At 43.0% G+C, this 12,485-nt stretch overlaps 1 protein-coding gene across 4 annotated transcripts in view; it reads right to left on the bottom strand.

The window, feature by feature from the left end:
• The window catches only part of LOC147244158 (matrix metalloproteinase-17-like), a 67,843-nt gene extending 55,831 nt beyond the window's left edge, over positions 1–12,012 (bottom strand). For all 4 annotated transcript variants that reach the window (XR_015110441.1, XM_086187842.1, XM_086187841.1 and 1 more), the window contains exon 1: positions 11,552–12,012. Coding sequence is in view for 3 of the 4 variants with exons in the window: in XM_086187842.1 (XP_086043968.1) it covers positions 11,552–11,686 (135 nt within the window). In the remaining variant the exon portion in view is untranslated. The remainder of the gene's footprint in view (positions 1–11,551) is intronic.
• Positions 12,013–12,485: the final 473 nt, after the last annotated feature.

The raw sequence follows: 12,485 nt of genomic DNA on the forward strand, positions 1-12,485 counted from the left end.
TGTTTTTTTTTTCTTCTGGAAGTAAAATTAATAAGTGGGTTTGGGAGTTCTTTATCTCTCAATGATTAATCTCAAAGATGATGGCAAGGAAAGGTCATCTGCCTTTTCATTATTGACTTCCTGTCAAACCAAAATCAACATCACATGAAGATTTTTTTTAATCTCCGTTACCTTTAAGAATATAGAAAACACGGATCAATAACTAGACACCAAGGACTGCATACAACACATTATTTCTATTACTGGGTACACAATAACGATAACAAGAGATCCAATATTCCCAGATATTGGAGGTAATATCCATCTGTGAATCTGCTGGTTCATAAAGACAGCCATGAAAATCGCTTCCACGTGTGGTCACTTTGAGCCTCCCCATGCATGTAGACAGCGTTGCTCTGGCGTGAGCTGAGGAATCCTGGCAACTGTTCCAGGCTACACATGCAAAAATACACACATGAACAGGCGCACATGTAAACACAGTGCTCTGGAAGTGCTCTGGGTTATTTTTGAAATGGCAAAACCCAACACCAACTCTCTATTGTTGACATTAACTCTACTGCTGGGTTAAGCCTGTCGTCTAGACACACACAAAATGAATAAAAAGTTTGAATCTAGATTAAAAGGATTAATAAAGTTATTTGAATTGAAAATTATTTTATTAAACATCACACATACACGGAGGTATTTTTTACCTGGACAAACCCTATAAAACATTGATCCCATTCCCATTGACAGAAGACTGTGTTGCCTTTATGTTTGTATTCCATTTTTTGTTTTTCTCATGTGTATCACAGCGGACGTCATAAAAGCAGACAATGCACTGGAAAACAGAGTAAACAAACGAGAAGAAAGCAGCACGGAGCGCGGTGCTGCTGTTTCTGTTATTTCATAACTTCAGATTGTTTTCCAAACTCAGCGCTGACTGAACAATGTTATCAATGATGTTGAACTTGTGGCTGAGATGACAAAAGGTTACCAACGTTCCTGGTGGAAATGACAAACTTTAATTGCCTTTATGGTATTTATTCATTTTTAAATATACATATACTAGTGAAGCCCTGACCGCTACTTGTACATGGGTGATGGTAAATAACAGCACTGTACTTTGTGTTCACGTCAATGCTGATCTGAGTCTTTTGACTCGGGAGTTACACCTGTTCTCATTGCAGACCTGAGCCAGATGCAAGCAGGATCTTTGGCCTGTGGGAAAAGGACTTCAGAGGCTCATTAAACTTGCATGATAGGAAATAGACTCTGGACACAAGAGAGTGAACCTAATTGACAGTGAAGGCTGATGAAGATGTATAGTTTATCTCTCCCACCCACTTAATCTGTATTGGTCCTTTTCACTTGGACCTTCAGAGAAATGGGATTATGAACACATAACAGTTCTGAGGCTGACTCCACAGATGAGCAATCATCCTCATCCATTCCATTTTGTTTTTGTTCATCATCCACTCCACTGTGACTTGTTAAGAAATGACAGATACTAATGAGAGACAAACAATCAGATCAGTGCGATAGGCATCCCTCTCTGTCTGACACACACACACACACACACACACACACACACACACACACCCCCATGTAAACACACATACACCAGAAGAAAATGACTCGCTCACGCACAAACCACATTTATTCTAATTCTGCCAATTTCTGCAAGCAATTTGAGAGTAGCTCTGTTGTTGCTTTCAGTTTCCTTGATCGTGCTATTAAAGCAGTTTATTGGCAGTTCAGTTGGCAGAGCTATAGATTATTTTAGGCGTCAGCATGCACGCCAGCACACCACCAGAAACCACTGTAATTACAAGATCTGGTCGGTCCTTTGAACAGCTATAGCAACCAAAACTTTGATCTGGTCAAAGACAAGACGAAGGGGTGGGCCTCCTCGGGTTAAAACAGAACTGTCCACATGGAGTTGATTTGAGGTTTTCTATATGGGAGCTCTGGAGTGAGCCAGTGAGTAATGAAGTCAGCATAAGCCAATGGAAAAGCTATCGCACAGCGCTTTGTTGGGTAAAACTACTCATTCACTCACCTCACAATATTAAAGCCATCATGACCGTAAAATGGAAGAAAAATAACCAACTGCTCTCTTGTGAATGCAAAAATGCATTTCAGGATTCTCTTGAAATTAAAGTGAAGAAAGTCTGCAAAGCGGCGTTGTTCAAACAGCCAAGAAAGATTTATTCTTTTGTCTTCTAACTGGTAACACATAATCACATTTCCCTATAAACCACCAGGTCAGTACATCAGGAGCAGGAACCTGTAACCTGTGCAATGTAACCACTAAGCTTCAACTATATAAGCTTCACATTCACCTGCTGTTCCCATTGATCTGAAATGGCAAATGATGCAGCTGCCACGCGTTAGTTGGTCATGCGACAACAGCAGCCAATAAAGCGTCAGGTGCTTGCTGAACTGTCCTCTAAAGATTTTATAAACCCTGCAAACCTCCTGAGAAACCTGCAAGTGCCTCAGAGAAGCTGCAATGACTTGAGCGTAGTGACAGAGTGCGCTGGGCTTCAGCGGATCTGCCTCTTCCTGAGAAAGCTGCGACTTTCCATCCAGCATGCTCAACCGTCACTCATCAATGTCAGTCAATGCACTGTGATAAAAATCTATCTTACTGCGAGTTAAAAACGGCAGGTTTGTCCTCAATATCTGGCCTGAGACAAAGTATGAGGTGACGCAGCTCAATTGAAGTGGGACAGTGGAGCTTAAATTATCCTAAACTGCCCTGAATAATGTCACACTAATACAGAAACACAAATTAACAAGCGATTTATGGGCTTTTATTAGCTTTAGTCAGGCCACATCTGATGAGGGCACTATTGAAGAACACGTCTCAGAGGTAGAACGCCCAAAAAGTTCTGATTGAATTATGCTGAAACAGTCGATACGAACTGATCATTCATGTTTGCCCCTTTTTGGTGAAATGCACTTTATTTCTCAATTCCGTCTGGCTGACAACCTCTGCATCCAGTTTTCCCTTTGAGCCCCCTCTCTTCCTTGGTCTCTGGGTTTGATCAGAAGACCCACGACGCGCTGGCAGAAGAATCGTCCTATTAAGAGGAAGAAAACTGAAGGCGTGTGAGAGACTGGGGGGACAGAATCTGACACTAATGAAATATACACTCCTGAAAGGCAAAGAAAAGGCTAATGAGGGCCAGTAGTACTGCGTGGTGCCAGGGAGACTCATGTCACGAGATCTCAGTATTATGAGGTCTGGAGGGAATGTGAAGGGGCGAGTGGTGGAGTCACCAGTCCCAAGACCACCAGGCTTTTATTTTTGATTTCCCTTCAACTCAGTGGGCACAGAACCAGATGGTGCTCTCATAGAGGAAATTACAAAGCAGAATTGGAAGCAGACTGGCGGGGAACAGTTTTCCCATCTGACATGTGCCTCACCCTCATTTGGTTTTATTTCTTACAACACACAAAATGAATCAATTAAATTTTCCCCATTGTGATAGATTAAATACAACTCAGATATTCTTCTAGGTCTGTTTCTAGAAGATTAAAAAGGCAATTATGGTACATTTTCTCCACTGCTGATCCAATCACATCTATCCTCCAGCAGCCGCTAAGGCATGTACAGTAGCACTCTTGAAGGTAAATTGTTGCCCAAGGAACTCTGTTATTCTGTAGTACAAAAGCAGCAATCAAAAACATCAGGACTAAATTAATAGAATGAAACCCAAAATAAGAGGAGTGCAGATTACATTTTAGCTTCTCCTTAAAAGCTGGAATTACAAATTGGTGCTCTGCTGTGATATATTGGACTTGAAGCTTGAAAGTGGATGCCTCAGAGCTGTGCTTAAGTTTGTGGTTCAGTTAATTACAGCCAGAGTACAGTAGTTACAAAGAGAGACGGATAGATTCAGTGCACAAACTCCACTAAAAGCCGAGAGATGCAGCACAATGGCTCTGGAGTGTAATGGGACCGGGGAGCAGCAGAGCTGGAGGACACGCTTCTGTGGCTAGGTAGTTGTTTTGTGGACCAACTCCCAAATGGATAGCAGTTTTGAACACAACTGGGCTGCAATGGAGGAACCCACTTAAAAGCACAACAGAAAAAGATCCACCTGCTCTTAACAGCTGAGTGCAATTCTATCAAGGCGGTAGAAGGCTTATTTTAAAGTCAATCAGCCGGTCACAGGGGAGGACGGGGACTCATCTGTCCTCCACTGTCTGTCCAGCTCCCTTGGTTATCCTGTAAACCAACAATCCGAAGAAAAAAAAAATCTGTCAGCCTTTGTTGAACCAGTGAGCTGATGTCCAATCCCATTTACCGCAGGGATCAGACACAGCTGCTCCACATTTGGATAAAAACACACATTTACACACAAGGGAAAGACGTTTTACCTAATGTTTTTCCGTGCATCATCAGAGATAAATTATATATCCAACATTGCAGCGGACACGCTTTAAATATTAAGCCAAAATTGGAGGCCTATGACTTTCTGTGTTTGGCGATTAAAAGAAGTTTAGTCCATAGCCTGCACTGTTTTGTCAATCAGATTGTGTTTTATATGCCATTTGTCAGTATTACGCAAAAACTACCAAGCAAAAGTCGTGGTGGGGAAAAGGCCCTTATGTCTGGTACAGATGTGTATCAGTGGGCAGATACACGAACAGAAAGTCTTCAGGTGTTCTCAGAATGTTAAGTTTTGTTCAACTTGTCATTACGACCACTTTTTTTTTTGACACATTTGGCAAATTCATCTTCTTTCAGACCATGTAACTCTTAAGCGCAAAGACAAATTTAGCTCCATGAGCCTCACAGTGACAAGAGTAAACTCCAACTGTGACCCCCCCAGGTGTGATCAGAATCTTCAGGAGGAAAACTGTATTCTGAGCAAAACCAGATATGAAACACCGAGGCCAGAGCGGGTAAAGACTTTTGGTAAAAAAGCCAGAGCTGAAGAGGTGTGGCCCCCATTGATTCAAATCTGCTGATCAGACTCCTTCACTGATGTCTGTGGCGTTGACCGAACACTTGACATACCAGACAATTTAACTTCTATTTTAACTTCTGTTATTATTTACACATGTTGTTTCATCAAGTCTGTCTCTGAGGTAGAGTCGGGAGCTGGAGACTGATGTCTACTGCTAATGTATAACATTGTATGCTCAAACATACATACAGTATGTCGTTGGTCAGGATGTGTTGATGTTCCTAAAAATAAAACTGGCACTGGCCATTCTTCGCTTGTTTCTCCAGAAATATTACACTGACTTTTGCAGGGCATCAAATTCAGTTCATGACATGAGTGACAAAGCCAGATGGAGAGCAGCTCAGCAAACAAGGACTGGATTAAGTGGAGTAAAAAAAAAAAAAAAGCTACATTGTTGCTGAAGTGCTGGAAGAAATGACGACAGCGTGTGAAGATCATGAGGTTTGGTGAACAGACGAAGAGATGGGGAAGCCTTTTCAGAACCACAAACAACAGCAGGCCTTAGCCATTAATTATTATACATTGAGGGGCTTTTTTTAATCAGTTTAGTTTTACAAAACAGGAAAAAGAAGCCCTGCAAGAGGTTAACACTAGGTGTCAGGAGCAAGGCTTCTCAACCTTATCACTAGCACCTCAGAGCTGTTAATGATGTACATATACTCACAATTGTAGTACTCTCGTTCCAATAACGTGATGTTCCCCATCTGTAGCGACACAAATGTTACACTTCCTCCGGCCTAAAATGTATGGTGGGTGTTCAGATTTATGGTTCAGAAGTGATATGGACTTGCATGAGCATACATAGGTTTTTCAGTTAGTTGTCAGATAGATCACATGACCTTTCTGGAGAAAAAGGGGGCTGGTATCAGCTGGAAATGGCTGATGCCCTGAGTCTGAGTAACATAATTACCTGTCAGAATTTATACTAAATCTAAAAAAAAAAAAAAAAAAAAAGACAATGAATGAAATGATAAATCAAAGATTTCCCAGTAATGTGGAAAGTCTGCTAGTGCTGCTATTCTAGCAGAGAATGATGATTCAGCTCTCTGCAGCTTAAAGCTCATTGTTTTGGTTTGTATGTTCACAAAAACAGGATCTCATACAAAACACTTGTGATGGAGAACTGAAGTAGAACATTGGCTGATGAGGAGAACTGAGCATGTAACAAGCAACAGCCCCAGATAGCTGTGGAGGAGTAACACAGTAGGACAACCACTGAATGTGTGGTGAGAAATTGATGCCCACATTGCTCTGTTTCTGCTGGAGTGTGAGCTCACACTCCCAGAGCTTGATAAGCTGCTATCAAGGCAGCTTTACAGATTCTCTGATCAGATGCCAAATCATCCGCATCAATCCCGAACGCAACATGTTCAGCGTAAAAGCTAACCTTTTTAAGTGTAAGAAATAGTAACAACCCTACAAAAGGAGTATGTCACCCCTGAAATTTTTTCTTTTCATAAAAATTGGACTACCTATGCAGTAAAAAAGGTTGAAATGTTCTGTCTTACTACGCTTGGGTCAACTAGAGAGATTTAAACACACAGAGCTGATTGGTTCTCGAGTGAATTTTAAGCAAATTGTTTAAAGAAGCAAATGCGCGTTTAGTCTGGTTCCATCGACTGGTTCAGGGCAAATAAATTAGGGTGTATGATGTCATTCGCGGATGGCAGTACAGGCAAAGTTATTCATGGCTGCAATAGAGAAGAGCAAGTTCTAATCTACCTGAGAAGTCGGTAGGGTTTACCTTCATTGGACGAGTTGTAATTGTTCTCTTCTGGTGTCAACTAGTTGATAAAGTTCTAGAGAGATTCTATGAAGACGACAGTGATGGAAACAGTAGCCGACTCACGCGTTAATGACTCGCTACCACTGAGCTAATTAAAAAAAAAAAAACGCATTTCCTTCTCATATTTACTCGTTCAAAAAAGGCAAAAAAAAAAAACACGTTAAAAAAAAGCAAAAACATATATACGTACATGAAAAACAAAAATGAATTCTGCTTACTGTTCACCACGCCTTGCCATATTTGCGGCGATGTCAGGTACGTTGCATGTCAAGTTCTGCACTCTCTATTGCAGGAACAAACATACATTGTGTCCCCAATCACATACTTCCACACTACATACTTAAAATTTCGAGTATACCCAACTCAAAATGGAAAAAAAGTATAGCTAGTATGCTAAAATTAAGTCTGCAAAAGTACCTGGATGATGTACTCAAATCAGTCAAGATTTTGAATATGCGACTGTGGACCCTCGCCACACTCATTTTAAAATCGATAAAAATGGCGGCAGACAGCTGTGGCGAGAGTCGGTCGACACTGACTTGTACAGAGTCATCTTTACATTAAATAACGGACACAAGTTTAAAATTCTGTGTGGTCACAGGTTTGAAAAATAAAATGACTTGTCACCAAAATGTTTTGCTAAATAGATCACACAAATAGACTTTTGACCTGTGCATCTTCAGCCAACAGGAGGACATCGCGTTGTCAGTGCCGATTGTGGCGTCACAATGCGCGATGGGCGTTCATTTTGCTGTTTTACTGCTTCAAAAATCGACAAACAAGCGCAGGCAAAAGGTGGCAGTAATTAGCTGATGCTGATGCGGTGCTAGCCAGTCACACGTAGGCGTGGAAGAAGACGTTAGCGCGTTTTCATTTCCGGTGAGTGCACCGTGCGGCAGTATGCGATTTGGGACGGCACTGCACCCTCGAAACTGCGCGATTGGGTATATAGTATGCTTAGTATACTCAATTTGAATATTTTAGGTATGCAGTATGGAAGTATGCGATTTGGGACACACTCATAGCCTGAACTTTGAGAGTGGTGGAGTGGAGTTACAGTAACATATACTACAGAGTCTTTGTTTACAAAAATTAATGATCATGGAACCACCAGGTGCAAATTCATATCCAGCTAAATAAACCCACAGAGGAATACTGGGAGGATTACCATAGAAACCAGGCTGCTAAATTCAGCAGTAAAGCAGATACTGATGCCAGCGATGAGTATTTTTCTCGAACGGAGTCGAGGAAACTTGTAACAGATAATTAACACCTTTGCCGCTGGCAACAGCAGAAACCAGCAGGAGTTTTGCATCTCTGTTGGTCATGGCTGCATGTGGTAAGAGTGTGATCAATATTTCAGTTGACCATTTCTGTATATACACAATTATACACAAAGTCATAATAAACCTTTAGTCCTGTGTTACTGAAGATGAAAACCACTGGCTGCAGCCACTGGAGGTTCGATCGAGCCCTTTAAACCAACGCACTGTGGCTGTTTTATCGGTGAAACAGTGACAACTTTCCCACTCTTATGATAAAGCTGATCAAGACAATAATCTGAAATAATTGCTGCCATGTAAACAGGCATGTTGGCAGGAGTAAGCAATAATCAGATTAAAACCTGTAGGATTCGAGTCTCATGATTGAAGTGTATTTTCGACACATACACCTTAATCACACCTACCTCTACCTGAGAGTTTGAGCATTTTTGCAGCATGTACTTCAGTCAAACTGCAATATGGCACACGGTCTAGCTTCAAGTGAATGTTGCACACTTGGCTCCAAGCAGTTTTCTATGTTTTTGAAAAAAAAAAGTTCCATAACCATCATGATGGCATAAATGTCTCCAGTCAAATTCAGGAAATGAACACTGACCTAGAATGTAGAGATGTAATCAGGGCATGAATCTGCAGACAGGAGCTGGACTTACAGTAGATCTGTAGCATGCAAACAGATGTATGACTGGATGATGCCATCAGGAGGTCATGTAGGCACCTTCATCCAAATACTGTCAAAGTCAGGTTATTGCTTCCATGTCAAGGTAGCAACCAGTGCCATTTCACTCAGATGACTGTGACCAAGATCACGACTCGTGTTAGTTTTAGTCGCATTTGCTGTCTGGCAGACGGGCTGTTCTGGTTTGGAGCTCATCCGATGGGGTTGGATTTCAGAGGGTACAAAAGTACAAACTGCAGCTGGCAAAAGTTAAACACGATTCATCTGCTATTCAAATTTTGAAGATTTAAAGAGGGTTGAAAACTATGTTTCCCGTTAAATGATGTTCGGTCTTCATGATGGCGATCACTTACGTGACCAGTACGGATGGTCAAACTCAGGCTGCGTGTCCTGGTGTGTCCCCTCACCTTGTTGCCGTATTATCATACCTAAACCCCCATGAAATTTTGCTCAGTGCCTCTCTCTGTGTACTCTGGTCCTACACATTGCTATGTGAATATCCTCAAAAAAACATTTGAAATGAAGGACAAATCCTCTGTGCAGCTAAGCGCATCGAAGACTAAGGAGATGAATGGTTGTCTCCAGGCAGTGCACGCACGCGAACACACACACACACACACACACACACACACACACACTCTCAAGAGGAGGTGGTCCAGCAATAGAGATACCTGTAGCAAAAGAGCCAAAATGAGATTCATCATCCACAAGCTTGAAGAAAGATTGCAGCTGGGAAACTAAAAGACACAGATGTTGAATGAGCAGCAACATGATATAAACGCATCAGTGGTTTGAGGGAAGAATTTGTAGTTAGGAGACAAATGCAGCAGTGTTGAATTTGTAGATAATACAAATACAAACTGCAAAGAACGAGAAATGCAATTTTTCTATCTAAAAAGGTAATTAGGACATTGTCTAGTATCCCTCAGCACGTCGGAGGTGGGCTTCATAAGAAGCGCTGACATTTTTTTTTTTTTACCTTTGCTGGAAATCTATTGAAATAACTTGATACGAAGCTCAGAGACAGAGCAACACCAGTGGGCCTGATCCGAGGAGGTGAGAAACTTTTCGGTCGCAGACCTCGGCCATCCACCGAGGGTGACGGGGGGTTTGGAGAGAAATCAGACTGCTGACTGAATCAAGTAAACCAGGCTTTTCCAAGTCAAATCAATTTATTCAAAGAGCACCGAATCACAACAAAATGTATCTCATCACACTTTCAACAAGAGTACGTCTAAAACTTTCTCTACATCCATTTTGTTTAAAGAGACCTGACAATTCCCCATAAGTTAGCTCTTATGCAACTGCAGCAAACTACTGTCTGTGAATTGCATGCTGCCATCTGCCTCGACCACTTGGAGTGAAAGAGAGCCAGAAAGATACTGAGAGAGAAAAATAGAGAGAAAATGGTAAATGGACTCGTGGACTCAATTTTATATCGTGCTTTTCTACCTCAGCGGTACTCAAAGCGCTTTACAGTGTCATCTCATTCACACACACACACACACTCACACACTGATGGTGGAGGCTGCCATGCAAGGCGCCAACCTACTCATCAGGAGCAATTATGGTCACCGCGGTCGGGGATCGAACCAGCGACCCTTTGGTTGCTAGACGGCCACTCTACCCCTGAGCCATGCCGCCCACACAAAGAAAAGGCCATATACAAAGACAGAGACAGGCAGAGGATGAGTTGGAGACAAGGAAGAGAGAGACAGACGGAGGATGAGTAGATTACTACACAACCACCAACAGTGACAGTAGCTAATGTGGCTAACAATATTGATACCTACCGCACTTTAGCGTAAGGAGCCTGAACATATCAGTATCAATACAGTAAGAATACTGATACTAGTACAAGTACACAGACGGCATAACTTAAGTACATATAAACATGTCCCTTCTGGTTATTTTCTTTACTACATTATTTCCACTTTTTGGGAATTGTGAGCATGCAGTGCTGAGTGCTCCAAATGTAGCAATGATATAAAGTTTGCTCTAGTGCCACCTAGTCCACTCGGGAAGATATATTTTCACCACAATGTGCACATCTGTCTGCCCCTTCATGCAAAAGCCAAACATTGTCCAGTTCCACCACCCTCCCTCCCTCCCTCCCTACGGAACACCCAGGGTTGCAAGTACCTGTGCATCACTGCTTGTAGCTTTATAAAGGGCCCCAGTGAGACAGGACACTGGGGCCTGGAAGTTTGCCTGGTCGGAGGTTGGAGCTCCCTGGTTTCACCTGCTTCTTAAACACAAAATCTAAGGCTGAATGTGACTGGATCTGGATCTCCATCAGATATGAGGCTCAGATCAGCAATGACTCACTGAACCATGTTGACATGCAGGATGTTGCCTGCCAGACTTACTGAAAACCTAATAATTCGACCTGTTAATATAATGAACCCTGCAGGATCTGGTCCACCCTACTTGAAATCCATCCATTATTTTGACTGAGGACATCCTGACTCCAGGTCCTGTCGTGATACTCCAAAGGCATGGTGATAGAGAGAGGAAATAGCCGGGCTACAATGTCTTGGCTATGTCTTTTTAATTCATCCCAGGATATATATGAGCCTTCTATGTCAGCACGCTGAGGAAGGAGTCGATATCCCACCAAGACACACGCATTTACATTTATTTATTGCAGGCCATTGGGGGGCAATTTCCTCTCACATCGCACCCGAGCTGCTACGAGCGGTTGAAATTCAGTTTAAGTAGAGCAGCGTTTAACTCAGAAGTAGCCAAACTGCAACCCAAGGAGTCCGCTGGTGGTGTAAGTGAGGCAAACGACACTTGGACAAGAGTTAGGAGGACATGAAAACTGCACATGAAAACTTACCACCCCCATGTCCAGCTGCTCGGTGGTGGCAGACGGAGCCGCTCCAGTCAGAGGTAAAAGCCCCAATATCGGCATGAAGAGAAGCATCTCCGGAGATATAATCCTCGTCCACTTGTGAAGAACCGGAACAAACATCCTGCCCTATGACAGGCTGCTCCCGCTGGGCTCAGACACCGACCCCGGCAGCCGCATCCACGGGGTTAACACACGCCGGCTCTCCCGTAGAAGGAAAAAACGTGTCCGAAGAAAAGTCCACTACCTCACTGTTGAGCGCAAACACGTAAAACACATGAAAACCGGCGGTGGAGAAAACGTGTCTGGGTTTAGAAGTTTGTGCTCCTGGAAATGGCGTTCAGAGCAAACACCTGAGTGTGTTCTTCTGGGTGTCAAGTCCATCAGAGGTACAGATATATCCCTGCAGCTAGGCGCGCGAGCTCCCACCACCCCCCCTGTCTGTTTTAGTGCAGTCGGGAGCTCTGCTAATGAAAGCAGCTGCGCGCGGCTTTTGTCCCGAGCAGCAGGGACCGCGCGCGCGTTGACGCACGCACTTCAGAGAGAGAGCGAGAGAGAGAGAGAGAGAGAGAGAGAGAGAGAGAGGACGCGTCCGTGCGTGTGTGTGTGTGTGCGTGTGTGTGTTTTACGGTCTATTTGAGACTCTCGGGTTAAGACCGAGCGGAGCGCAATATTATGTCCGTGTTGCTCGGTTCTGGAGGATGAAAGAGAGATAATGTGAGTGTTAAGTGGGTATGACATGCCTCGCGGAGTGAATCGCGGTTGATCTCGCTGCCAACGTTTTATTTTAGCTTTATCACAACCAGGGGAGAAAGACATATTTTAGAAATATTCATGCAGTGTCAGAGTGGTATGAAGACTTGAAGGGCTGGTGGAAATAGGTTGTAAATTGTCTTTACATGCTGGTTTAATCTCAATTAGA

Source organism: Aulostomus chinensis, chromosome 19, assembly GCF_037954235.1.
Source record: "Aulostomus chinensis isolate RoL2024-O1b breed Wild chromosome 19, RoL_Achi_v1.0, whole genome shotgun sequence".
Taxonomy (NCBI): Eukaryota; Metazoa; Chordata; class Actinopteri; order Syngnathiformes; family Aulostomidae; genus Aulostomus; species Aulostomus chinensis.